General features: G+C 45.1%; 1 protein-coding gene across 2 annotated transcripts; it reads right to left on the bottom strand.

The window, feature by feature from the left end:
* Positions 1–1,353: 1,353 nt before the first annotated feature.
* On the bottom strand, positions 1,354–26,515 carry LOC140201808 (prenylcysteine oxidase 1-like). Of its 2 annotated transcripts, XM_072266497.1 has the most exons (6): positions 26,396–26,515; positions 17,299–17,505; positions 14,140–14,314; positions 11,190–11,401; positions 7,813–7,965; positions 1,354–6,519 (listed from the first exon to the last, which is right to left on the bottom strand). In XM_072266497.1, exons 1-6 carry the CDS (start codon positions 26,496–26,498, stop codon positions 5,882–5,884), a joined length of 1,488 nt encoding a protein of 495 aa, XP_072122598.1. In that variant the 5' UTR covers positions 26,499–26,515; the 3' UTR covers positions 1,354–5,881. The 2 variants fall into 2 exon arrangements, with proteins under 2 accessions (XP_072122598.1, XP_072122599.1); XM_072266498.1 differs by lacking the exon at positions 17,299–17,505.
* Between the last annotated feature and the right edge of the window lie 506 nt (positions 26,516–27,021).

Here is a 27,021-nt window from a genome sequence, read left to right as displayed (position 1 = left end):
GCGGTGTGCGAGGAAGCGGAAGCAAGGCGAGCGGGCAGGAGTCCATGCCAGGAAAAAAGCAAGCCCTAGCGGGCTGGCTCTCCTGTCCATTCTGCTCCCCAATGGATATTAAATTGGACTACATCCGACTCCAACGAAATACTTGGTGGGAGTACAGAAACGGACAGAATCCCGGACGCTGCCATTCAGCTGTTTATGTAACAGTTTTCCCCCCAAGCCATCGGACTACCAACCTACTGCCCTCCGCTGTGCCTATTGTCTTGTTTATTACTTATTGTAATGCCTGCACTTCTGTGTACTTAATGCAGTCCTGGGTAGGTCTGTAGTCTAGTGCAGTTTTTGTGTTGTTTTACGTAGTTTAGTATAGTTTTTGTATTGTTTTATGTAGCACCATGGTCCTGAAAAACATTGTCTCATTTTTACTGTGTACTGTACCAGCAGTTAGGGTCAAAATGACAATAAAAAGTGACGACTTGAGTATCACAAAGTTGCTGATCTCCTGGCAATTTCATGGACAACGGAATTTACAGAGAATGGGGAAAAACAAAAAACATCCAGTGAGCAGCAGTTTTGGGCAAAAGCACCTTGTTAAAGAGAGAAGTCGATGGAGAACGGCCAAATTGGTTGAAGCTGACAGGAAGGTGACAGTAACTCAAGTAGCCATGTGCTATAACAGTAGTGTGCAGAAGCACATTTCTGAATGGACAGCACGTCGAACCAGCAGAAGACCACGCTGGGTTCCACATCTGTACCTAACAAAATGGCCACTGAGTGTGTGACTGCAGCTTACTGCACTGTTATAAAAAGGCCCAACGAAAGCTAAAGGAACAGCACCTCATCTTTTTCCTCGACAAACTGCAGTCTTCTGAACTCAACGTCAAATTCTACAACTCAGGCTACTCAGTTTACCCACTGCATCAGAAATTATCCATCATCTGTAACAGAGCCTGTGTGTTATTTTTTCCACTCTTCTTTATCAGAGTCTGAAATGGCTCTGTATTCAAAGGGATGAAGCTACGTCAGTGTTTGTAGTTACTCACCCGAAACAAGCCAAGAATTTATTTTGGGAATATTAGGAAGTATGGTTCATCTTGACAGCTGACTCAATTTATCAAAAGCAAAGTGATGCAAAGTGTTTCCAGGGGAAGTGATGAGGGTTATGGCTACTGACAGCTTCTGAAAGAAATTTATTGCAAAAGAATTGGAACCAGAGCAGATTTACGATGTGCATGAAACTTGACATGTTTACTGACAAGGACTTTCGCAATCCAGGCCAAATGACTTGGCGAAAGGGAGGAGAACACAAGTGCAAATGATTCTCAAGAACTCAAACACTGTGCAAGTTACAAGTGCTCGTTGAAAGGAACTGAAAGTATTATTTAATTTTTTTTATTGAGATACAGTCCTTCAAGCCAGACCACCCAGCAATCCTGATTTAATCCTAGCCTAATCACAGCACAATTTACAATGACAAAATTAATCTACTGACCGGTATGTCTTTGGACCCAGAGCACCCACGCGGTCACAGGGAGAACGTACAAACTCCTTGCAGGCAGCGGTGGGAATTGAACCCAGGTTGTCGTGCTGCCCCAAACTAATATGCTGGGGGAATATTTCATCCAGATACAAGCATGGGCGAGCTTGCTATCTGCCCTTTCGATGGTGATGCAACAGTGGTCCGTATGTGTTTTAATAAACTTTTAACAACAAGAATTAAAACTAATACTCCTGAGGCTTTTCAATGTGTCCTGCATTAATCATGGATGCATTCCCTTCTATTGCCCAATGTAATCAGAAGTCAGCTGCCACTTTAAGTGCATCCACCCACTCATCTTACATAAGGCAAGCAAAAGACATTGAAATCTTTAAAGGGTAAAGATTAGCTCTATTTGTCACAAGTATTTTGAAACATCGGAACTTACAGTGAAATGTGTCATTTGCATCAACAACCAACACAGTTCAAGGTGCTGGAGCAGCCCGCAAGTGTTGCCATATTTTTAGCACCAATGGAGCATTGCTAACAACTGACCACCCCTACCTGGTACTAGTACCCCTAACTAGTACGGCTCTTGGAAATTGGGAGGAAACTGAAGCACCTGAAGGAAACCCAGATGGTCACAGCAAGAGCTTGCAAACTCTTTGCAGACAGTGATGGGAATTGAACCCCGATCTCCCAGTTGCTGGCATTCATCAGCCTGAAATATTGATCCATTTATCACTATCTGCAAAAATCGTTTGACCTGGTGACTGCTTACAGCATTTCATCTTTCTGTTAATGAGCTTCTAATTACGACAGTTGGGGAGGAGGTACAGGAGCCTGAAGACCTGCACAAGGAATAGGGTGGCACGGTAGTGTAGTGGTTAGCACAAGGCATTAGAGTACCAGTGACCAGGGTTCAATTCCCGCCACTGCCAGCAAGGAGTTTGTATATGGGTTTGCTCCAGGTGTTCTGGTTTCCTCCCACAGTCCAAAGACGTACCTGTTGACAGGTTAATTGTCCCGTGATTAGGCTAGGATTAAATCGGGGGTTGCCCTGTGGCATAGCTCGAATTCCGTGCTGTATCTCAATAAATGACTGAATTTGGGAACACCTTCTTTCCCCACCATCAGATTTCTGAATGGTCCACCTTTACTTTGCACAATATATTTATTTTGTCATTAATAGTAATTTTTATGTCTTTGCACTATACTGCTGCTGCAAATCAACAAATTTCATGACACAAGTGAGAGATTCTCCCTTGGATGATTAAAAGGTACACCAACAGGCATAATTCGGCAATTATCTGACTACTTTAATAAAATAATCCTGAAGGCAGGCTTGCATGTAAACATCAGGAATCTACAGAACGGGCACATATTTTTGTTATTTAAAAAAAGCACTAAGGCACAAATAAAATAGCACTGAAGTCATGAAAACAATAAAAAAAATAAAAAACTAAAATGCTGGAAATACTCTGCCATTCAGGCAGCATCTGTGAAGTGAAAACAATTAATCATTTATTTTGATAGCCTTTCCTCAAGATAGTGTGGAAAAGCCAACTCCTTGAAGTATTATCTTCTGTTTCTCACACCAGATGCTGCCTGAACTGCTGAGTATTTCCAGTACTCGTTTCTATACAAAGGCACGTGTAGCTGCTAATATCCCAAGGAGTTGGAGACGGTAGAAAGAAATACATCCTGATGTAAATACAATCCTGATTTCTATAGACCCATTCACAAACTCCAAGCATTCATCATTAGTGAAGTGACTATTGCCTTTTGTCATGTTGAAACAGCAGCAGCCAATTTATGCAAATCTGTTTCATTGATGTTGAATGAGGGTGAATATTGACGATGGGAAGACACTCCTTTTTGTGTTTTTTTTTTAAAAAACAGAATTATTCCCCTCCAAACGAACAGAGTTAGTCCCAGTTTTATATCATGCCCAAGAATGACTCAATCTCAGTGCAGGCAAAAACTTCAAATTCATTATGTTAGCACGAGGAATTCTGCAGATGCTGGAAATTCAAGCAACACACAAAGTTGCTGGTGAATGCAGCAGGCCAGGCGGCATCTCTAGGAAGAGGTATAGTCGACGTTTCGGGCCGAGACCCTTCGTCAGGACCTAGTGAAGGGTCCTGACGAAGGGTCTTGGCCCGAAATTCATTATGTTGACAAGATCCAGATACTCAAAGGTGTAATACAATTCTACCCAACCATCTACAAATGACAGGAGAAAGAACAACAAATTAGTAAAATGGGAGAGCATTATGGATGAAATGTCTCTCCTATTGGTGCTCTTCGCCCATCTCACTTTCTCGCCTTTTATAATCCAGCCGCACATCAGTTGCTTTACCCACACGGTAATGTAGCCAGCAGTACGGTAGCACAGCTGTTAGTGTAACGATCAACAGCACCAGCAAACACTGATCAGGTTCAATTCCTGCTGTTGCCTATAAGGAGCTTGTACATTCTCTGGACATGGTTAGGGGTAGAGAGTTGTGGGCATGCTACGATGGTGTTGGAAGCATGGTGACACTTGTGGGCACAACCCTTACTGATTGGATTTGATGCAAATCATAAGACACAGGTGCAAAATTAGGCCATTTGGCCCATCAACCCATTTCACTGTATGCTTTGATGTTTTGTAATATATTTGGCAAATAAAACTAATCTTCTCTTTACTTGATAAGTCAAACAAAAACACAAACTCCCACATTGTTGTCTCTTAACACTATAGTCCCTCTACAAGCTCTTCCTAAATTTCCTGCCCTGCTATCAGTCTCTTCAAGATCCTCCTTGACTGCCTCCCATGACTTCATTCCAGTTCATTGTCAGCAGTCCCCTCATTATATTCTTCACATGAAGCAACAAGATCAAACCATGGTTGTGGCCTGTGTGGGGAAAGAGGTTTTCTGTTGAATCTGGTACATTGCATGCAGGAGTGCCCACAAGTTGATGATACGCTGTTGCAAATTATCTTAATTTCCTCCATTAGCAAAACCCATGCATCCAGCTCTGAGTAGTAATGTGCTTTCCTCTGAACAAGTTGGACAGTAGGGTAGGCTAAAGTTGTGGAGAAGAAATAAGCACAGACATCTAAATACATTAACTTTAACAGAGTGAATATTTCTTCCAATATTTCAAAACTGTTCAAAATACCATGGAAAAGAGCAAAAAAATTAATGTGGACCAGCAGAGACACCATTACTGACATAATCACTTGGATCAATTACAGAATCAGAGTCATACACCCCTTCAGCCCATCATGTGCAAACTAACAAGCACCCATCCAAATTAATCCTATTTGCCAGTACTCGGCCTGTGACCTTCTAGGCCTTGATAATTCAGGTGTTTAACGAGGTACTTTTTAAAATGTTGTTAGAGTACCTGCCTGCACCACCAGATTCCAGATTGCAACCAACATCTGGCTGAAAGAAATTCTCCTTCAGATCACCTCGCTTTATACCCATGTCCTCCGGCTATAAAAGTCTCTGTTATGGGGAGAGACAGTATTTCTCATTATCCACGTTTTTGCTCTCCTAAGTTTGCCCATCTCCGTCAGGTGCCACTCCTGCTCCAAGAACAACAAACCCAGTTCCACACTCAATATTACAGAGGAATCTAGAGGGTCAGGATTCTAGGGATGACACCAAGGATGACGGCAGAAGTTCTAAGCAGCAGGAAATTCTGGACAGGCTGAGTCTTTTTTGACAGGGAGGCTTACAGGAAAAATTTTTAGAGGCTCATGATTAAGAAGAATTGACGAGGAGAAAAATATTTCTTTCATGAGGGAAGTTCGAAACTAGACAGGAATTCAATAATCTATCCAGTAGGGATTTCTGGAGAAACTCTGTCTAGATGGTGTTGATAAGGCAGAAGTTCATCCCACAGGTGAGTCTAGTACTGGAGAGCACAGCCTCAGAAAAAAAGGGCCGCTTTAGAAAAGATGAGGAATTTCTTTAGCCAGATGGTAGTTAATCTGTGGAATTTAATGCCGTAGACGGTTGTGGAGGCCAAGTCATTGGGTATATTTAAATTGGAGAGTGATAGGCTCTTGATTAGTAAAGACGTCAAGATTTACGGGGCAAAGGCAGGGGAATGGAGTTTGGTGGGAAAATAAATCAGCTATGATCAAATGGCAGAATGGACTCGATGGACTGTATTGACTTACTCTGCTCTTATGTCTTATGATCTCCGCAGTGACTGAGCAGCACTAATGAGGGTGAGAGGTTTGTTTGGAGTGCCAACACCTGCACAGGCCAAAGGGCAGTACAGACTTTTCCAGTGCTGTGACTTTCAATGTAATTCAGTGCAAACGTAAACCATTTCTTTAGATGAAAGTAAACATCCAGTACGGAAAATGCCTCAGAGCCAAGCAGCTTTTCCAGTTAGCTCTGGTCAGAGTTCAACCTTAACTTGTTGTGGCACATTTTGGTCAACCTTGTCCAGCTGCCCGAACCAGCGGTGGTGGGCGAGGAGGGCACCATTCTTGGCAGCAATGGCCATCATCTCAAGGGTGCTGGCTGCCCACTCAATGGCATTGAGGTGGTAAAGCTGGTCGTGGAGGACGAAGGGCGGCACCCGATCGTCTGGGCTGTAGCGTGGGTGGGCAAGCCACTGGGCCTGGCGCACGGCAGCCCAGGATGGGAAGAGCTGCCTTAACCGCTTCTCGCCCAGGGGCTCGGGCGACAGCACCTTCCAGACCCGGGTGGGGGATGCCACGCCTGTGATGGGTGTCGAGACACTGGCGCCCAGGATGAAGTTGCCCGAGTGTACGGTGGTGCCGATGGTGGTGGGACGGAAAGGCCCAGCCCCGTGGTAGCTGAAGAAAGAAGCGTTTAAATGGCCCTCCACCAGCGTGACAAACTTCTCTTGGTAGCGACCCTGAGCTACATCGATCGGCTGGGAGAAAGCCCGGAAATGGATTTCTGGATCGGAGCTGTGCAAGGGGACTGCAACAATGACGATATCGTATGCCCCATAGCCAGTGCCGGGGCCATCCACGTAGTTCACTTCATAAATAGTAACCTCATCACCTGAAATTTAAGGAGAAAACACTGAATCACAATAGAACACACTGTTTTGTCCACCGCCGTCCCTTTGCTCTTTTTCCATTCCCCACTCTGCTTACCTTCTCACTTCTTCTCCTCTCCTTCCTTGCTCTCATCTTCTGCCCATCACCTCCCTCTGGGTCCTCTCCTCCTCCCCTTTATTTCATGGTCCACTGTCACCTCCTATTTGATTCCTTCTTCTCTGGCCTTTTATCTCTTCCACCCATCACCTCCCAGACTCTCTCAGAATTTCTCAAATGATCTGCATTCGAAATCATTTGTTGAAGGAACCTAATGACTAACACAGAGGGCAACTTCCCTGGAATTCCTCTCAGCCAGTTGAGAGGGCAATTTAACATCTCTTTCACAAGCCTGTATGACCAACAGTTCAGCATGCACTGAGCAAAGGTACAAAGTGATGACAGGATGAACTTTTTTTTAATAAATTGGACACAAGGTAACATCGATATTTTGAAATGGATTCAGTGAATGCAAAGGGAAATGGTTAGGCATTTATTTTTAAAATTTTATTTAGCGATACAGCATGGTAACAGGCCCTTCCAGCCCAATGAGAAGATGTCTTCTGATTTAGCAATTCTGCAGAAGGACAATAGACATGCTCTGGTCAACACCGCCTGTACCTGGGTTTCAAATATTCCAAGTCCTGCATGGTGACCAACTCTCGGTGATATTGTTGCCCCATTTTCATGCTGACATTTGTTTGAATCTCCCAGGAACCGTGGCAGGGAGGGAGAGTAAGGGTTGCCCTTCCAGCCCAATGAGCCCAATTAATCGACTACCAATTAATGACCGGTTAATCTACCACCCCATACAATATGTCTTTGGAATGTGGGAGGGAAGAGCAGCACGTGGAGGACATCCACATGGTCATGACGAATGTATAAACTCCTTACAGACAGTGATGGAATAGAAGCCAGGTCGCTAGTGCTACATTAGGGTTACGTTAACTGCTACGCTACCTTGCCTTCCCAAACAGGTTTGATAGAGGTTAATCTGTGGGGAAAGAAAGAAAGGAAAGGAAGTGATAAAGTTGTTCTAATTGGATGCTGCATGATCTCGGGGAGCTCAAATGCCTTGACAATTCTATGCTCATATATCAAAAAGCACAAACCTGGATTTGAGGCGGCAAGGAGTTTCGACAGCATAACGATAATCTATCCTCTGAATGGTAACTGCCCAAGAACGCCTTGCTCAGCTCCCAATAACTTTCCTCAGCCGCACACGTCACTGACCAGCTGTTGGAACAAGAGGACTCACCATTGCGACGAGGCCTCTTCTTGGCTTCGACGGAGGTGACCTTGCCTTTGATGAGGTTGACTTTCGCAGAGTAAAGCAGGCCTGAGCAGATGAGCTGGTTCCCGTCTTCCACAGACCACAGATCGGACTCTGTCTCTGACAGCGAGGTCATGCCTGCAGGTGCGGCAAAGACAACGGCTTATAGCTCGGCACCCTTTATCATCTTTATACCTCCGATACACAGGCTGTGGGTTCAAGCCTCACTACTGAGATGTCAGCGTACATATTTAGCCTAATATTGTGGGTACAGTACTGAGTTCATGGTGCACTGTCAGACAGGATGTTAAACCAAGGAAAAATTTTGAAGAGAACTGAAATAAAAACTAAAATGTTGGAAACATTTAGTAGGTCAAGTAGAGTCTATAAAAAGTCATCAACCTGAATCATGAATTTTCTTTCTCTTTTCACATGCTGCCTGACAGGCTGAATATTTAAAGCATTCTATGCCTGTACAGCTAACTTTTACACCTCAGGTGGTGGGGTGGAGATACATCTCTACAAAAGGGGGTGTAAGGCGCTCCTTCCCTCTGCCAGCCTGCAGCTCACCCTTGGGCAAGATGGTTAGATGCTGATCAGGGCCATGTGAAGCCCATAGGAACAGCTGGTGGACAGTCACATGAGCAGCTGGTGCATATCACAATTACTGGTTATGCGACCACCAACGCCAGGCAGACGATCTCCACAGAGTATTGATAATGACTGGGGTGACCTGTCCTGTAAAGACACTGACCAGAAAGCGGCAATGGCAAATTACTTTGGCAGAAAAAGTTTCCAAGAACAATCATGGTCATCTAAAAGACCACGAACGCCTCAGCTCATACAACTCAGCACATAATGAACAAACAGCTAACCAAATCCCTGTCTGCTCTCTTCACTGGAAGAGAAAAAGTTCATAAGGATTCCACCGATGTTTGGGCCAATATTTTCCTCTCAGTCAAAGGTGTTAATGAACAGGTTATCTGGTCATCACCAGTACCACACTGTGCGCAGACAGCCTGTCCATTTCCTCCAACACAACATTGTGGAATCAGGTATTGATTGCAATGTGCTTCAGGAAATCCCAAGGTGTGCAAAGTATCCTGTTTGATTAAACTTCCCTTTCCTTGTTGCTTAAAAGGGAGAGAAAGATTCTGTAATGCTGGTTAGTTATATGCTACCTAATATAGAGCTGTTTCTGCCTTTCCACAGCTTATTCTATTTAATATTCAGGAAGATTATATTTTCAGACTTTCCTTATAAGATAGACAGGCTGTTTCAATGCATTGCTTCACCTGTTTATAGGGCTATCCTAATTCTTAACTAATTTTTTCTTTAATCTACTCTCCACCATCCCTTTTACACCCCCTAGTTCCTACCACCCATCTACGCACACACAAAATTAACAGTGGCCAATTAACATACAAATCTACACATCTTTGGGATATGACAGGAGCTCCTTGGTAAATGTGTACACAGACAGCCCGCAAACTGAGGGCTGAACCTGGGACACTGGAGCTGTGCCATGCTCCACCATGCTACCTGTACAGGAAGGAAAGTTTTGTACTCCAAAAACAGCTTGCATCATTGACTGACACCCCGCAGAGCTTTACTGTTAATTAGAAGTGTAACTTAGCAGGCAGTTTGGACTTAGTGGATCCCACAACACAGCTTGAGTCGATAATCTACGTGTAATCTAGCCACTCCTGCAGTTAATATTGGCTAGGACATCGAAGAATGTAGGAAAAAGAAAGCAGCACAGCATGGGTTCTTTGGCTCACAAAGTTTTGCTGTCCCATATAAATCTACTCTATGACTTTACAATCAATCTTCCAATTAGGAAGAACTTCCCTGTTCTTCAAAGCAAGGTGGTTGGATGCACATGGATTGTTTTGTCCAGAGCTTCAGAGGTTGAGTGGGGAGAAACAGAGTTCATTTTTCAGGTGAGAGGTCCCTTGACATAATCTGTGAGGCCTTCAACCCAATACATAAACTCTGCTTCCCTTTCCACAGTTACTGTCCGAGTGCTTCTCCCACATCTTCTGGTTTTAATTCAGGATTGGTTGAGTGGGCTACAGATCACTCTGGCTCCAACCTTCACGCTACAGCAGCAGTCCCCAACCACCGGGCCATGCAAAGCAAAGCATGTGCTACTGGGCCGCGAGGAAACGATATGAGTCAGCTGCACCTTTCCTCATTCTCTGCCACGCACTGTTGAACTTGAACATAGGATTGCCAACTGTCCTGTATTTGCCGGGACATTCTGTATGTTGGGCTAAATTGGTTTGTCCCATACGGGACCGCCCTTGTCCCGTATTTCCCCCGCTAAGATAGAGCGTTCCTATGAAACCTTTCCTGCTGAAATGGCGTGAAGCGAAGAAGCAATTACCATTAATTTATATGGGAAAAATTTTTTGAGCGTTCCCAGACCCAAAAATAACCTACCAAATCATACCAAATAACACACAAAACTGAAAATAACACTAACATATAGTAAAAGCAGGAATACTATGATAAATACACAGCCTATATAAAGTAGAAATAATGTATGTACAGTATAGTTTCACTGAACAGAATTGCACAAAACCAATTTGTGGAAAAAAAAATCGGAACACACATGCATGCGCACGTCACGTATGCGCACACAGGTGCCCGCGCAAGGCTTCATGGTCATGGTAGTGTTTCTCGGGGTAAACACGTGTTCCGTATTTGACTGCTACCTTTGTCCCTTATTTGGGAGTGAGAAAGTTGGCAACCCTAAATGTATGGTGAGTTTAACCCTATGTTGAACACCTCCCCCCACCCCCCCACCCAGTCGGCCAGTCCACAAGAATATTGTCAATATTAAACCGGCCCGCAGTGCAAAAAAGGTTGGGGACCCCTGTGCTACATTATAAGCAACAAGCTCTGATATGGCCGGGGATAGGGCGAGCCAAGGCTTTCACTGCACCGGCTCTGCATGAGGGCAGGGGCTTTTTGAGAAGATGTCTCCCCATTAACCATTTCCGCAGGACTGCTGCAGAAGGACAATAAATACGCCCTGGCCAAAACTGCCTGTACCTGGGGTTTCAAATATTTCCAAGTCCCGCATTATGACCAACCCATGGTGATCTGTTGCCCCATTTTCATGCTAACTTTGGATAGAATCCTCCCATGGGAACTTCAGGAACTGTGGCAGGGAGGGAGAGTAAGGGTTGGGCAACCTTCTTAGTTAAATAGCCGTGGTTAGGACAGCTGGCCGAGCCACAGCATCAACCTACAGGATGTGGTCAAATGGCAGCACATCGGCAACCTCTCATTCACAATATATCTCTACCTGTATCTCAGGAACAACATACAAACACCATGAAGTGCTGCTGTACCTATGAATGCATTGACATGGACACCCTCTCCATAGGTGAGCCTGATGATGGGGCCGACCATCTCGTCAATGAACCTCTGGCTGATGCCGGCCTCCTGCAAGGCTTCGTCAATGGAACGCTTGGTCAGCTGTACAAACTTGTCACCGCCAAGCACCTGCAGCATCTTCTCCATGGTCGAGAAGGAGTAGCCCATAGCCTGGTACTGATAGATTCTGCAGGCGACAAATACAGATGTTTCAGTCTCCAAGCAAGCATCAATTTTTAAGAGGATAGCAAAATCATGAGAGTTAAATCTCTCTTGCCGAAACAGCAGCAACTTGCTTTTGCTTCTTTCAGTTTACTTCCTTCATTTGTAGCTCTTAAATTTAGGCAGCATAGTGGTTACAGCAATCGTTTTACAACACCAGCAGTCACTGATCAGGGACCAATTCCCACTCTGTCTTTAAGAGGTTTGAACATCCTCCCTGTGTCCGTGTGGGTTTCTTCCAGGAAACCGGATTCTTTCCACATTTCAGAGACATACAGTTAGGGTGAGTTGGGGGGGAGGCATGCTATGCTGATGCCTGAAGCCCGGCCACAGGTGTGAGCCGCCCCCAGCACATCGCAAACAATGCATTTTGCCACATGAGGAATCCTGCAGGTGCTGGAAATTCAGGCAACACACATCAAAGTTGCTGGTGAACGCAGCAGGCCAGGCAGCATCTCTAGGAAGAGGTACAGTCGACGTTTTGGGCCGAGTCCTGACGAAGGGTCTCGGCCTGAAACGTCGACTGTACCTCTTCCTAGAGATGCTGCCTGGCCTGCTGCATTCACCAGCAACTTTGATGCATTTTGCCATATGTTTTGATTAATGCACATGTGACAAATAAGACTAATCTCTTTACCTCTTGATGTGATCCCCTCTAGTTTGGGTGAATATTTTAAGACCTTCATCTGATCAGGTGATCTATTACTGCTCCATCCCTCTCTGATCACTTTGTGCTCAGTTTCTTGCGTTCCTCCCAGGAAGCCTGATGCAAATTTGAGGATTGATGCCTCACCTGATTAGACACATGGCAGCTTTCTGGACAACAGTGTCACAAAACTGTACAGAGAGAAATAGGCCCTTCAGCCCAATTCATCCATGCCAACCATGTAGTCAATCTCTAGTAATCCCATCTGTCCATACAAGGTCCGTATCACTCAACTCCCTTCCTGTCCAAACACCTTTTAAATGCTGTAATTTTACCTGCTTACACCACATCTATATACTCACCACCCTCTGTGTAAAAAGCTTGACCCTCAGATCTCCTTTGAACTTCTCCCCTCTCAGTAAACTGAGGCCTCTTGTTTCAAACCTTCTTCACTTCGGAAAAGGACTATCCACCCTATTAGAGCGCACAATTTCAGCAACTCCTGATTTTGATCCAGTTCCTGCTTATATTTCCTCTAGACCCAACTTTCTTTGGCCTATTATTACCCTTTTACATCATGGACCATAATCACTAATCTCTCTCACTTTTCTGCCCTTCAAAGTTCAAAGTACATTTATTATCAAAATATATATACTTGAGATTCATCTCCTAACAGGCAGCCACAAAACAAAGAATACTAACAGAACTCATTAAAAAAAGACCTTCAAACAGCTGATGTGTGGAGAAATAAATCATGCATACAATGAACACAAGCAAATAGCGTTCTGAGACTAAGTGTACAGAGACTAAGACAACTTAGTCTAGCTCAGCATAGAGCCAAGCAGCAAGCTGAACCAGTCCATCTCTTGCCTCCAGTCCCAATGCAAATGAACATTTCAATCTGGCCCGGCGCCAGATATGCCCTTCCTTCTCAGCTCCTGCACTCGCTCCAAGACTGGACACAAACATTCCCCAGTTCTGATGAACGTCCTGAAGCACTAACTCCGTTTCTCTCTCCACAGACGCTGCCTGGTATGCTGAGTGTTTCCTTTCCACCTGCTGGATTTACCCAGATGGGGGTATAATACTGCTCCTGGTGACCCCAGTGTAGGCTTCTGTCTGCCCTCCTGCTCCTTGAGCCATCTGTAGACTGGCTGGAACTGATCCTGGGAGGCAGCAATGACAACCAGTGTAGCTTCCGAGGAAGGACGTCCCTCTCAGAACTGGTAGTACCAGGCATGGAAATCCTGGCCTTTTATTCTTCTATGCGGTGCTGGGATCATGCTGTGTTCTTATTGCTGGGGTGCCTTTGCCACGTGGGCTGCCATGAATTAAGGTAGCAGACCAGAGCTTCTTCAGGGTGCTGAGGTGACGGCCAAAAGGTCTCAGTCACAACTCTACGGCGAAACCCCACTCATTACGAGAACATGCCTTGTCCCTCTCACACTCCTACTCCAAACAGCCAGGTTACAGTTTGTGTTTAAGACCACAATCTCTTGCACGGTAATCAACTAAACATTGCCAAGCCAACCCTGCTCCAAGAGGCATGAGAATAGGAGGAGACTATTTGGTCCCCTGGGTCTTTATTGTAACGAACTTGGATCATGGCTGAATTGGATCCTCTGTTCTACAACTATCTTTGGCTCCATACAAATCTCTCCCAATGCCAGTTTTAAAGTGTACAGCTGATCCCCTGATGACAGATTCCAGCTCCCACACCCTCTGTGTACTTTGTGCTCTCTCAGTGACCAAGTGCCCAGTGTAGGGCTAGAACCTTTGGTCCATTCCCCCACCACATGTACCCAGACCATTTCTTTCTGTTCTGTGCTAATTAACGTCTTTAATCAGTCCGCTCAAGGCCATTCTGTGCATCCAAGTTTCATAATTTAACCCTTTCAGCAGTTCTATTCTGACAGAGTTAAGAGCAGCCCTTCCAAATTCTGTAGACTGGGAGAAAGGGGAAGAGATCTAGCGTTGGCAAAGGAGCCAAAGCAGACGTGGGTGAGGTGGCAGTTGTCTACGCATAGCTCTGTGCTGTTGGTACTGATGATCCTTACCTCATGAAACTGTGTTGATAGTTTTCCAGCCACATCTTCACCCGCAGGAAGTCAAAGCCGTACCGCCAGAGCAGCTTGATGAAGTTAACGATGAACCACTCACTCTCTTCGAACACCAACTGCTCCCCATCGTACACCGCCAGCAGGTTGTTAGGGTGCTTGCGCTCCGTAAGACCTTGTGTGTGAACAAACACAGGGAACATTAAGATTCTGGGATTGAAATGAATACACTGTGCAGAAACAGGCCATTTGGCCCCCACGTTCCTGCTGTCCTGTCTTCTTCCCCTCCCACCCCATCACCACAGCCTTCTATTCTATAACGTTGCCAAGCCTTGAGCGCCCGAGTTTCAGTGAGAGATTTGGCAGACTGGGGACTTCATTCCTCGAAGCACTGGAGGCTGAGGGGTGATCATATAGAGGTGTACAAAACCACGAGGGGCACTTATAGGGTGAATGCACTAAGTCTTTCTCCCCAGGGAAAGGAAACCAAAAAAAAGGTCGTAAGTTTAAGGTGAGAAGGGAAAGATTTAAAAAGGGACTGGAGAGGCTTTTTCACCCAGAGAGTGGCACATATTTAAAAAAACTGCCAAAGGAGTTAGTCAAAGCAGGTACAATATATTTAAAAGGCATTTGGGTAAATATATGGATAGGCAAGGTTTAAAAGGGTATGGGCAGAACATGGACAAATAGGTCTAAATGGGCACCTTTAATGAGATCGCCGAAAAGCCTATTTCCATGCTGTTTCTCTCTATAACTTTAAATTTACTCCTCTTTCCTTCCTGTTGTTTATCCAGCTTCCTTTGCTACTTAGGACCCTGATGAAGTACCCCGGCACAAAATGTCGACTGTTTATTCATCTCCATGGATGTTGCCTGACCTGCTGAGTTCCTCTCGCTGCTGAGGTTCCCAACCTGCGGTCTATGGGCCCCTCAGTAAGGCTCCATGGCATTTAAAAAAAAGTTTGGGAACCCCTGCTAACATTTTGTGTGTGCTTACAATATCCACGTTTGTTGGCATAATAAAGCGAGGTGAAGAGGTAAGGGGTATACAGAGTGAGTGAGGTGGTGTTTGGGCAGGAATTGTGAATGGGCAATTGTAAGTGGGGATGTGCAATTGTCCAGTTGGCAGAAAGGATGGTAGAAAGTTATTCTCTCGCTGCCATACTGTACTGTTCCCTAAAACTACTAAGTCTACTTTAATCCATCTCTTGACAAGCAGTCAGAATTGGAAGAATACCGAGTAGAAATGGAGGTAAATCACACAATTAACAGATCGGAGTCCAGGTTGGGATCTAGTGTCCAGGAAGATTTGAACATGTGAGGAAGAATTTTAAATTCAGACCAGGAGCCAGAGAGTTCAGTTTGTTGATAGTTTTGTGGGTTTCAGCGTGTGTTAACAGTTGGGATAAACACAGGAGATCTGGTTGCCTCATTTTTACCGAAGATGGAAGCTTGGAGTCTGGTGCAGAAGCTGCAAAATTAGGAACAAAGGATTCAACAGCAACTGGAGAGGCGATGTTCTGGAGGTAACAACATGCAGTCTTCACGGTGAAGAGTCATTAGTGTCAGAACATGGGGTAAAAAACGTGGTGCAGAAGGGAAGAGAGAGAAGAAGGGAGCGGTAGTGCTAGGGGACTCAATAGTGAGGGGAACAGACAGGAGATTCTGTGGACGTGAACATGACACCCGGATGGTACGTTGCCTCCCAGGTGCCAGGGTCAGGGATGTCTCAAATTATGTCCACAACATTTTGGAGAGGGAGGGAGAGCAGCTAGATGTCTTTGTACATATTGGTACCAATGACATAGGAAGGAAAAGCAAAGAGGTCCTGAAAAGAGATTTTAGAGAGCTAGGTAGAAAGCTGAGAAGCTGGATTTCCAGAATAGTAATTTCTGGATTGCTGCCTGTGTCATGAGCCAGTGAGGGTAGAAACAGGATGATTTGGCAGATAAATGCGTGGCTGAGAAGCTGGTGCAGGGAACAAGGCTTCAGATTCTTGGACCATTGCGATCTCTTCTGGAGGAGGTATGACCTGTTCAAAAGTGATGAGTTGTACCTGAACCCGAGGGGGACCAATGTTCTCGCGGACAGGTTTGTTAGAGCTGTTGGGGAGGCCTTAAACTAATTTGGCGGGGGGTGGGAACCGGAGTGATGGGACTCAGGATAGGACAGATGGTAAAAAAATAAAGATAGCGTGCAGTCAAACACTCAGGAAGGGTCAGGCAGATGATGGGACTTCACAGGGCTGCCAAGGTGTCTATAGTGAGGTTTGGGCATGATAAGCGAGTGGGCAATAATGTGGAAATGTGCAATTTCTCAGTTTGGAGAAAGAAAGAATGGTAGAAAGTTGCCTGTAAGCCGGTATAGACTCGAGAGGTCAAACGCCTCCTACATCAAAATAAATACACGGAACTTGTTTTAAATCATTTGTTAAAGGCCAGGTTTGTTCTTCTTATGGCTGGGGAGAAAGCTAAAAGATGTTTGGAGAACCACTTTAAAAGTGGAAATAATTTTCAGGGCTACAGGGAAAGAGCAGAGGTGTCAGGATTAATGGAAGATTTTCTTTAGTCTGACAAGACAAGGTTCGGCTGTCTTGTAATGTAAAGATCAAAGATAGCTGAACAGCACTGTGGCTGAAAAAAAAATAGCAGCATTATAAGGGAAACACAAATCTGGACTCGAGGAGGAGGAGGTTAATCAGGATTTTGCCTGGATTGGAGGACTTTAGTTCTGGAGGGACATTAGATAAGACTTGCAATCCTTAGAGTGAAGGAGGCAATGGTATCACTTGATAGAAGTGTATAAGATTAATGGAGCCATAGAAGGGGCAGACAAAATTTTGTTTCTCATTGTAGAAAAGAAGGAGTTTTAAAAGAGATCTGAGGGATACGTTTTTACACAGAGAATGGTCGTTATCTGAAATGTGCTTCCAGAGGAGATAATGGTAATAATAAGATATAATTATTGTTTAAGAGGCACCTACACAGACTATTAAATAGACAAGGCATAGAAGGGAATGGAGTAAAGGCAGTCAGATAGATTTAGTGCAAAGATATCTGACAGCCAACAGACCTATTTCTGTGCTGCGTGACTCTTGAAAGCTGTTGAGTTCAGAATTGTTTTATGGGTGAGAGTTCCAGCAGAAGTCACTGCAACTTACCCAGCAGCTGAACAAACTCCTTGATGTGCAGGCTGAGAGGGTGAATGGTTGCCCCTCCTATCTCGTGTTCCTGGCCACTGATAGAAGTCTTGGCCAACCGCCCTCCCACTGTCCCGCTCTCATAAACATCGATCTGTACGCTCCGTCCAAAATACTGCCTTAGGAAGTGGGCAGCTGACGCTCCACTGATCCCAGCCCCGATCACAGCTGAAGGAGGCAGGAAAGAAAAAGAAAACTTGAGAGTCTGGCCACTCCAGGAGAGAAATGTCTAGTGGATTAAAGACCAGACTAGACCCGTTCGACAGGTGCACTTCAACAGCGTGAACAGGAGGATTTTAGATCACAGGAACAGACCAAACTAATCTACTTTACACAGCTAGTTCTGTGATAGAAATGGTACAGCTGTAAGATTATCGAACAACTAGCCTTGCTACCTCACAGCTCCAGCGTTCTGGGTTCAACCCTGACCTCCGGTGCTGCGTGGAGTTTGCCTGTTCTCCCGGTAACTGCCTGCGTTTTTCCAGGGTGATCCATTTTGTTCCCACATCCCAAAGACATGTCGGTCAGTAGGTCAATTGGCTGTCGTAAATTACCACTGGTGTAGGTGTGTGGCAGGAGAAAGAAGGGGGCGTTGGATATGAGAGAGAACATCAATTGTGGGAAAATGTGGAAGGGGGTTAATGGGATTGCATTAACTCAAGGGACCAAATGACCTTCCATAGCATAAGGAAATATGAACCTTAAAATCTCGGAGAGGCTATTCAGTCCATTTTGTATATAATGTCTATACAAAATCTCTTCTGTTAATCTCACTTCCACACAGTCCTGAAAATTATTTCCCTTCTGCTATTTATTCATTTCCTCTTCAAGATCCTTCACAATTCCCCTTCTTTACTGTGGGGAGAATTACAGGTTCCCTCTACCTCCTGTTTCCTTTCAGCCTGGAAAACTTTTCTTCTTTATTTTCTTTAGATAGTTCCACTGACTCTGCCTCCACCTCCCTTCTCCATTACAGTAACTTGCTGCATTAAAAATACTGATCCCCTCCGAATGCTGGCCTTGTTGCCAATGGAAATAGCATCTGTTTACTCCACCAAAAAAAATTATTTGGTGCTAGCAACAAAATCCATTTCTGTTCACTGTTTTCTACAACCGATATATTTTTTTTCCCAGAAATCACAGGATCTGGACTTTGTTTCCATAAGACCATAAGACAAAGGAGCAGAAGTAGGCCATTAGGCCCATCGAGTCTGCTTCACCATTTTATCATGAGCTGATCCATTTTATCCTATTTAGTCCCACTGCCCCACCTTCTCACCATAACCTTTGATGCCCTGGCTACTCAGATACCTATCAATCTCTGCCTTAAATACGCCCAATGACTTGGCCTCCACTGCTGCCCGTGGCAACAAATTCCATAGATTCACCACCCTCGAACTAAAAAAATTTCTTCACATTTCTGTTCTGAAAGGGCGCCCTTCAATCCTGAAGTCATGCCCTCTCGTACTAGACTCCCCCATCACGGGAAACAACTTTGCCACATCCACTCTGTCCATGCTTTTAACATTCGAAATGTTTCTATGAGGTCTCCCCTCATTCTTCTAAACTCCAAGGAATACAGTCCAAGAGCGGACAAACGTTCCTCATATGTTAACCCTCTCATTCCCGGAATCATTCTCGTGAATCTTCTCTGTACCCTCTCCAACGTCAGCACATCCTTTCTTAAATAAGGAGACCAAAACTGCCTACAGTACTCCAAGTGAGGTCTCACCAGTGCCTTATAGAGCCTCAACATCACATCCCTGCTCCTATACTATATTCCTCTAGAATTGAATGCCAACATTGCATTCCCCTTCTTCACTACTGACTCAACCTGGAGGTTAACTTTAAGGGTATCCTGTACGAGGACTCCCAAGTCCCGTTGCATCTCAGAACTTTGAATTCTTTCCCCATTTAAATAATAGTCTGCCCGTTTATTTTTTCTGCCGAAGTGCATAACCATACACTTTCCAACATTGTACTTCATTTGCCACTTCTCTGCCCAGTCTTCCAATCTATCCAAGTCTCTCTGCAGACTCTCCGTTTCCTCAGCACTACCGGCCCCTCCACCTATCTTCGTATCGTCAGCAAACTTAGCCACAAAGCCATCTATTCCATAATCCAAATCGTTAATGTACAATGTAAAAAGAAGCAGCCCCAACACTGATCCCTGTGGAACACCACTGGTAACCGGCAGCCAACCAGAATAGGATCCCTTTATTCCCACTCTCTGTTTGCTGCCAATCAGCCAACGCTCTATCCACGTATGTAACTTTCCTGTAATTCCATGGGCTCTTATCTTGTTAAGTAGCCTCACGTGTGGCACCTTGTCAAAGGCCTCTAAAAATCCAAATATACAACATCCACTGCATCTCCCTTGTCTAGGCTACTGGTAATTTCCTCAAAAAATTGTAATAGGTTTGTCAGGCAGGATTTTCCTTTAAGGAATCCATGCTGAGTTCTGCCTATCTTGTCATATGCCTCCAGGTACTCTGTAACCTCATCCTTGACAATCGACTCCAACAACTTCCCAACCACCGATGTCAAGCTAACAGGTCTATAATTTCCTTTTTGCTTCCTTGCCCCCTTCTTAAATAGCGGAGTGACATTTGCAATCTTCCAGTCTTCCGGAACCATGCCAGAATCTATCGACTTTTGAAAGATCATCGCTAATGCCTCCGCAATCTCCACAGCTACTTTCTTCAGAACACGAGGGTGCATTCCATCCGGTCCAGGAGATTTATCGACCTTTAGCCTATTCAGCTTCCTGAGTACTTTCTCTGTCGTAATTGTGACTGCGCACACTTCTCTTCCCTGCCACCCTTGAGTGTCCGGTATCCTGCTGTCTTCCTCAGTGAAGACTGATGTAAAATACTTGTTCAGTTTCTCTGCCATCTCCTCATCTCCCATTACAATTTCTCCAGTATCATTTTCTATCAGTCCTATATCTACTCTCACCTGTCTTTTACTCTTTATATACTTGAAAAAGCTTTTAGCATTCTCTTTGATATTATTTGCTAGTTTCCTTTCATAGCTAATCTTTTCTCTCTTAATGACCTTCTTGGTTTCCTTTTGTAAGGTTTTAAAAACTTCCCAATCCTCTGTCTTCCCACTAATTTTTGCTTCCTTGTATGCCCTCTCCTTTGCTTTAACTTTGGCTTTGACTTCTCTTGTCAACCACGGTTGCATCCTTTTTCCACTCGAAAATTTCTTCTTTTTTGGAATATACCTGTCTTGCACATTCCTCATTTCTCGCATAAACTCCAGCCACTGCTGCTCTGCTGTCTTTCCCGCCAGTGTCTCTTTCCAGTCAACTTTGGCCAGTTCCTCTCTCATGCAACTGTAATTTCCTTTACTCCACTGAAACACCGACACATCAGATTTTGGCTTCTCTTTTTCTAATTTCACAGTGAATTCAATCATGGTATGATCACTGCCTCCTAAGGGTTCCTTCACCTCAATCTCTCCAATCACCTCCGGTTCATTACATAATACCCAATCCAGTACAGCCGATCCCCTAGTGAGCTCAACAACAAGCTGTTCTAAAAAGCCATCTCGCAGACATTCTACAAATTCTCTCTCTTGAGATCCAGTGCCGACCTGATTTTTCCAATCTACTCGCATGTTAAAATCCCCCACAATTATCATAACACTGCCCTTCTGACAAGCCTTTTCTATTTCCAGATGTAATTTGTAGTCCACATCCCTGCAGCTGTTTGGAGGCCTATAAATAACCGCCATCACGGTCCTTTTACCCCTGATATTTCTTAGCTGAACCCATAAAGATTCTGCACCTTCCAATCCTATATCACCTCTTTCTAATGATTTAATATCATTTCTTACCAATAAAGCCACGCCTCCCCCTCTGCCTATCTTCCTATCCTTCCGATACACCATGTATCCTTGGACGTTCAGCTCCCAGAGACATGCATCCTTTAGTCAGGTGTCAATGATGGCCACAATATCATACCTGCCAATCTGTAGCTGTACAACAAGATCATCCACCTTATTCCTTATGCTGCATGCATTTAAATACAACACCTTAAGACCAGTATTTGATACTTTTTGCTTTGATTTCACTGCAACTTTATTGCACTTCAACTCATCCCAATGGCTACACATTTGCCCTATCACCTGCCTGTCTTTCCTGACATTTTTACCTCTCACTATCTTAGATTTATTTCTGTTTTCCCCTTCCTCCGCTCTATCATTCCGGGTCCCATCCCCCCGCCAAATTAGTTTAAACCCTCCCTAACAGCTCTATTAAACTTTCCCACCAGGATATTGGTCCCCTTCGGGTTCAGGTGTAACCTGTCCTTTTTGAACAGGTCATACTTCCCCCAGAAGAGATCCTAATTATCCAAGAATCTGAAGCCCTGCCCCCTACACCAGTCTCTCAGCCAGGCATTCATCTGCCTGATCCGATGACCCTTGCCCTCGCTAGCACGTGGCACAGGTAGCAATCCCGAGATAACTACCCTGGAGGTCCTGCTTCTCAGCTTCCCTCCTAACTCCTGGAAATCTCTCTTCAGGACCTCCTCTTTTGTCCTATCTATGTCATTGGTACCAACATGTACCAAGACAACTGGCTGCTCACCCTCCCCTTTAGAATATTCAGGACCCGATCCGAGACATCCCGTACCCTGGCACCTGGGAGGCAACACACCATGCGGGTATCTCTGTCAGGCTCACAGAATCTCCTGTCTGTTCCCCTGACTATGGGATCCCCCACGACTACCGCATTTCTCTTCTCCCTCCTTCTCTCCTGCACAACAGCGCCAGGCTCAGTGCCAGAGACCCGGTCACCGTGGGCATCCCCCGTCAGGTCATCCCCCTCAACAGCATCCAGAACAAGATATTTGTTGCTGAGGGGGACAGCCACAGGTGTGCTCTCCACTATCCGGGCATTTCCCTTCCCTCTCTTGACAGTGACCCAGTGTTCTAACTCCGGTAGCCTAGGGATGACTACTGACTCCTGTAGCCTAGGGATGACTACCTCCCTGTAGCTCCTGTCTATCACCTCTTCACTTTCCCTGATAAGCTCTAGGTCATCAAGCTGCAGCTGCAGATCCCTAACATGGTCTCTGAGGAGCTGCAACTCGGTGCACCTGGCGCAGATGTGGCCATCAGGGAGGCTGGAAGTCTCCCAGGATTCCCACATCTGACACCCTGAACAAAGCACTAACCCTGCAGGCATGCTATCTAATTCTACAGGAATGAAACAGGAAAAATAAGTCTACTCACCCACTTACCTTGCCAAACAGACAAACTTTTTAAACCGTTAGCTGTGAGAGCCCTGCTGTTCCTGTCTGTCCGGGCCGATTCGCGAAAGGGGTGGGGGGGGGGGAAGAGAGAAAAAAGAGTTGGCGCTTCGCTCTAGCCTCTTCCCGTTTACTGCCTAAGCCCATTGAAGCCAAAGCCCTACACTCTGCTACCGCTCACTCCGCTGCCCGCTGTATAGGGTGGTCTCCTTTTTAAACTCTCCGCGCGGTCCTGCTTCCTGACTGTCCCTAATTATTAAAGATAATAAAGAGCTCTTAAAGATAGCAGAATCAAAGGTTATGGGGATAAGGCAGGAACTGGATACTGATAGTAGATGATCAGCCATGATCACAGTGAATGGCAGTGCTGGCTCGAAGGGCCAAATGGCCTACTCCTGCACCTATTGTCTATTGTTGAAATGAGCCACTTATTATTTAACAGCTACTTACATTGCTGTGGGTCTGGTGTCACATACAAGCAAGATATTGTAGGGAAGGCAGATTTCTTCTTCAATAAGTCATTAGTGAACAACCTGGTTTTTCCATAACAAATCGTTGTCACATTTCTGACCTGTTGGCAGAATTTCTTAATTAAATAAATTTCAATTCCCCATCAGCTGTTGTGGGATTTGAACTTGCACCTTTGCGTTATTAGTTCAGATTTTTGAATGTTAGTCCACTCTGCTATCCGACCATTCAATACCATGACATCACAGAAACTAAAATCTTGCCCTTTTGCAACTGACTTTAATTTTCACTAACATGAGAAAATCTGCAGATGCTGGAAATTCAAGCAACACACACAGAATATTCCACCAGCATTTTGTGTGTGTTGTTTCAATTCTCACTTGAAATTTTGTGGAACAAGCAGCTTTATTTTGATGCAATGAGGCTTTGGATCATTGATGGCCTGCATGTTCTGTCAGCTGTACCAGCTCAACTCCTTCTGCACATCCTTGCAAAGTCCATAATCAGCACAACAACTTATGTTTAATAACTTGAAAAACAAAATGAACGCAAGATACAGGAGTCAGCAATACGTGTCCACTTAGTTTTACTTTAGTGAGGTGTGCACACATGATGTGGTGGCATAATAACATATGCCATTCACATACTTCTGTAGTTATGTAAACAAAGAATGCTTAATCAAACAATGTATTTACAATATTACTGAAATATTATTGAAATATTAAATACACTACACCAATCCAAATGGCATGTTTTAACAGACCAATGCCATCCTTCTAGAAGCGAAAAGGTGCATCCAGCAAACAGGATTTCCATCTTACACTCCAGTGATCGTCACAGAGAATGAAACAGTCTTTGCTGTATTACCATACAACAGTCCCAATCTCAGTGCAGCCGGTGTCAAACATCGTGTTCTCAGTCTTCTTGCTGAACTTTGCTTGTTCCACTTGCTGTCTTTCTGCTCCATCTCTCCCCCTACTGGAGTGGAGCCCATTGACAGTTCAAGTGGGAAATGCTTCAGCCTACATCTCCTCCACTCCAGGACTAAATCCAATCCTACTTTAGTCATCGAGCTGCAGTACAACACTTATCTATGGATTATCTAAGAAAGCCGAGCCTCAAGTCATTTCTGACTTGCTCACCGAAGCAAATGACCGAAGGGGCATTAGGATTAACATCCCAGCAACACGACACAATCCCTTACGATAAAGGCCTACAATGAGAACCAGTGGAAGGTGCATCTACCTATATTTTAGAACCACCTTGAGAAAAGTGGACATCGCTGATAAAATTTACTTTCACCTTGGCCATCTGAGAAAAATACCTCAGCCTTCCCACAAAGCTTAGGGTCTACTGCACAGCAGTGATCCAGGTGTTCCTGTACACTTCTGAGTCACGGGCTTCATGAAACAGATACAGAAACCCACTGCAGACACCTCAAAGCACCGGACAGATATGGCCACCATCATCTTCACAAAGCCCACTTGTCATCGCCCTGGTCAACATCCCAGGCCTGAAGCCTAGGGCAGACACGTCAGAAGTTACCAGGTGGACAGAGAACACCATTCAAGGACGTTCTGTGTGTCCTCCTGTAAGTGTAACATCTCCATCGACTTGTGGAAATCTTTGGCCACTCATGATGGAAAAGCAGGATCTGTCTCAGCACTGGGAGCAGAGTCCTTTTGTCTGGAGCACAAAGGATTCCAGTATAATAGTGGGCATAGTGCACTATTTCCCAACCAATCTCAGGACATGTTCTTTTATTCTTCGGTTGTCCATCGAAATCCGATGACAATGTCCACTCCTTTAACGGTGAGATCTTTGATGACTATACCGCCCTATCCTGGACCCACAAGCTCTGTTGCAGGTAGGACATGTATATGTGGTAGTGGTGGCAACCGTGACTGCATTCCTCCTGGCTCTCTTCTGCTGTCTTTTGGTTGTTCTTTCCATCTCCAGAATACGAACCCCCTCCCTACACAGCTGTTGCCAAGTGGTACAGTCAGCAGCAACATCCTCCAGGTCCTCGGGTCTGATCTTGCACTTCTTTAAAGCATTCTTCATCTGATCCTTATAGCGCTTCTTCGGCCCTCCAGCTGAGCATCGACCATGATGTAGCTGGCCGTATAACACTCTGCAGGGTAGCAGACATGGGGGCATCCCATGTTCTCTTATTACAGCCATTAGGGAGGGTACAGGAGCCTGAAGACACACAGACACTCTCAACATTTGATGGATTGCTTCTAGTCCTCCACCATCAGATTTCTAAATGCATGATGAACCAACTCATGGAAACTACCTGACTGTTTAATTTAAAACTTTACATATCTTTATTGTAAAGTATAGTTTTAAAAAATATATTGCACTGTAATGCTGCCACATTTCACAACATACAGTATGTCAGTGATTTTAAACCCGATTCCGAGTAGAAATAAAAGGCTAGATTTTAAACTGCACCCCTCACCCACCCGGATTCCCCTTGAAGAAAGCCAGCACCACATCATCCATGAAGGGGCAAAGCCCCACTCTCACACCGAGAGCACATTCTCTCCCGCTGTTTGCCACTACAACCGCACTGAACGGTGGCTTCGGCCACAGCCAGCAAGCTCACAGCCCAGTTGGTTAGTCTCTGCCGTTTGCATCAAGCCAGGGTTGAACCTGGTTTAATAAACGGAAGGGAAGTCTGTTAGCAAAACCAGATATACCAGAGAATGAGGCGCCACGCCGGCGACTAAACAAACGTGCGTACTGACAAGGAAAGTGGCCGTGGTTAGACAAAAATGATCGAGCCCAGCAACAATACTTCAGACAAAACTGCTGGGTTTCTAATGGTGGTGGTTTGTCCAAAATCCTTCCTCCTGGGGTCTTTTGTGGTGAAATTCCCCTGTATCTAATGTTTTTACATTTCTTTTCAACGATAATCCGGCTGCAGGGCAACTGCCGTATAGAGTTTTAACAAAACCATCCAGCTTTGACCTCTAGTTAAGAGGTCAGTGTTTGGTACAGTGATTTCCTTCGCGGTTCTGATTGCCCCTTCTCACTACTTCATCTGTGCCCTGTCTGCAATATGCGTCCTGTCAGAGACAATAAAATCTGAACAACTAAAGAACTTGTCCATCTCTCCACACGGGCCTCGACCAGCCGACAGATCCCAGCGCTATTTTTAGTTTCCAATGCAATTCCAGTGTAAATAGGAATGAGAGACAGAGAGAGATTCAACGTCCCAGTCTGCTCACGTCCTTGCGCTGTGATCAGTTCAAAGAGCAGATTGTGCTGGACAAATGATTCGGCAGCGCGCTTTACCCTTGCAGTAATTGATAGGCCTTTACCTATTTTCTCTGGAGGTGGTGTGTCTGAGTTGGAGGTCTCTGTGACGGCTCTGCCCAGCCAAACGACGAGAAAAAACAGATTCAGCTCTTCAAACTTCACCATTGTTAACTTCCTGTGTGTTGAATGGTACCAAGTCCAACCCACAGGGTGTCGCCCCTGCGGTTCTTAAAGCTGTAGGCCTCCTGGACAGAATGTCAATGAGAGACTGAACGAGCTAGGGGCGTTGACTGATCTCTTCCCGCAGGCGTCCCGAGTATTTCGGTCGAACTCTGTTCAAACGTTTGACAGACTGGAAACTTTTCCAGGGCAATGAGTCTATGAGCGCTAGGACCCCTCGTCGCAGTCGCTACCGCGCCGTTTGTTAATTGTAAGGTACTTCCTTAAGGTCACTGAGCCTTGACTGAGTCGCCCTACCACACACAAACGCACATAACTTTAATGTTGTACCATGTTGCATTATTTCCTGTCAAACATCTGTCTACCGGTGGGATCAAATCACGCGACCGTTCGGTTGTGGGATCTTGCTGAACGCCCGCGGCGTTCCCTGCATTGCAAAATCCAATACACTCATATCTCTTTACAAGTAGGAGAGCCCATCGAGTTCATGGTGGCTCTTAGAGCAATC

The sequence above is a fragment of the Mobula birostris genome, chromosome 8 (genome assembly GCF_030028105.1).
Source record: "Mobula birostris isolate sMobBir1 chromosome 8, sMobBir1.hap1, whole genome shotgun sequence".
Taxonomy (NCBI): Eukaryota; Metazoa; Chordata; class Chondrichthyes; order Myliobatiformes; family Myliobatidae; genus Mobula; species Mobula birostris.
This window is presented reverse-complemented; position numbering and strand designations above follow the sequence as displayed.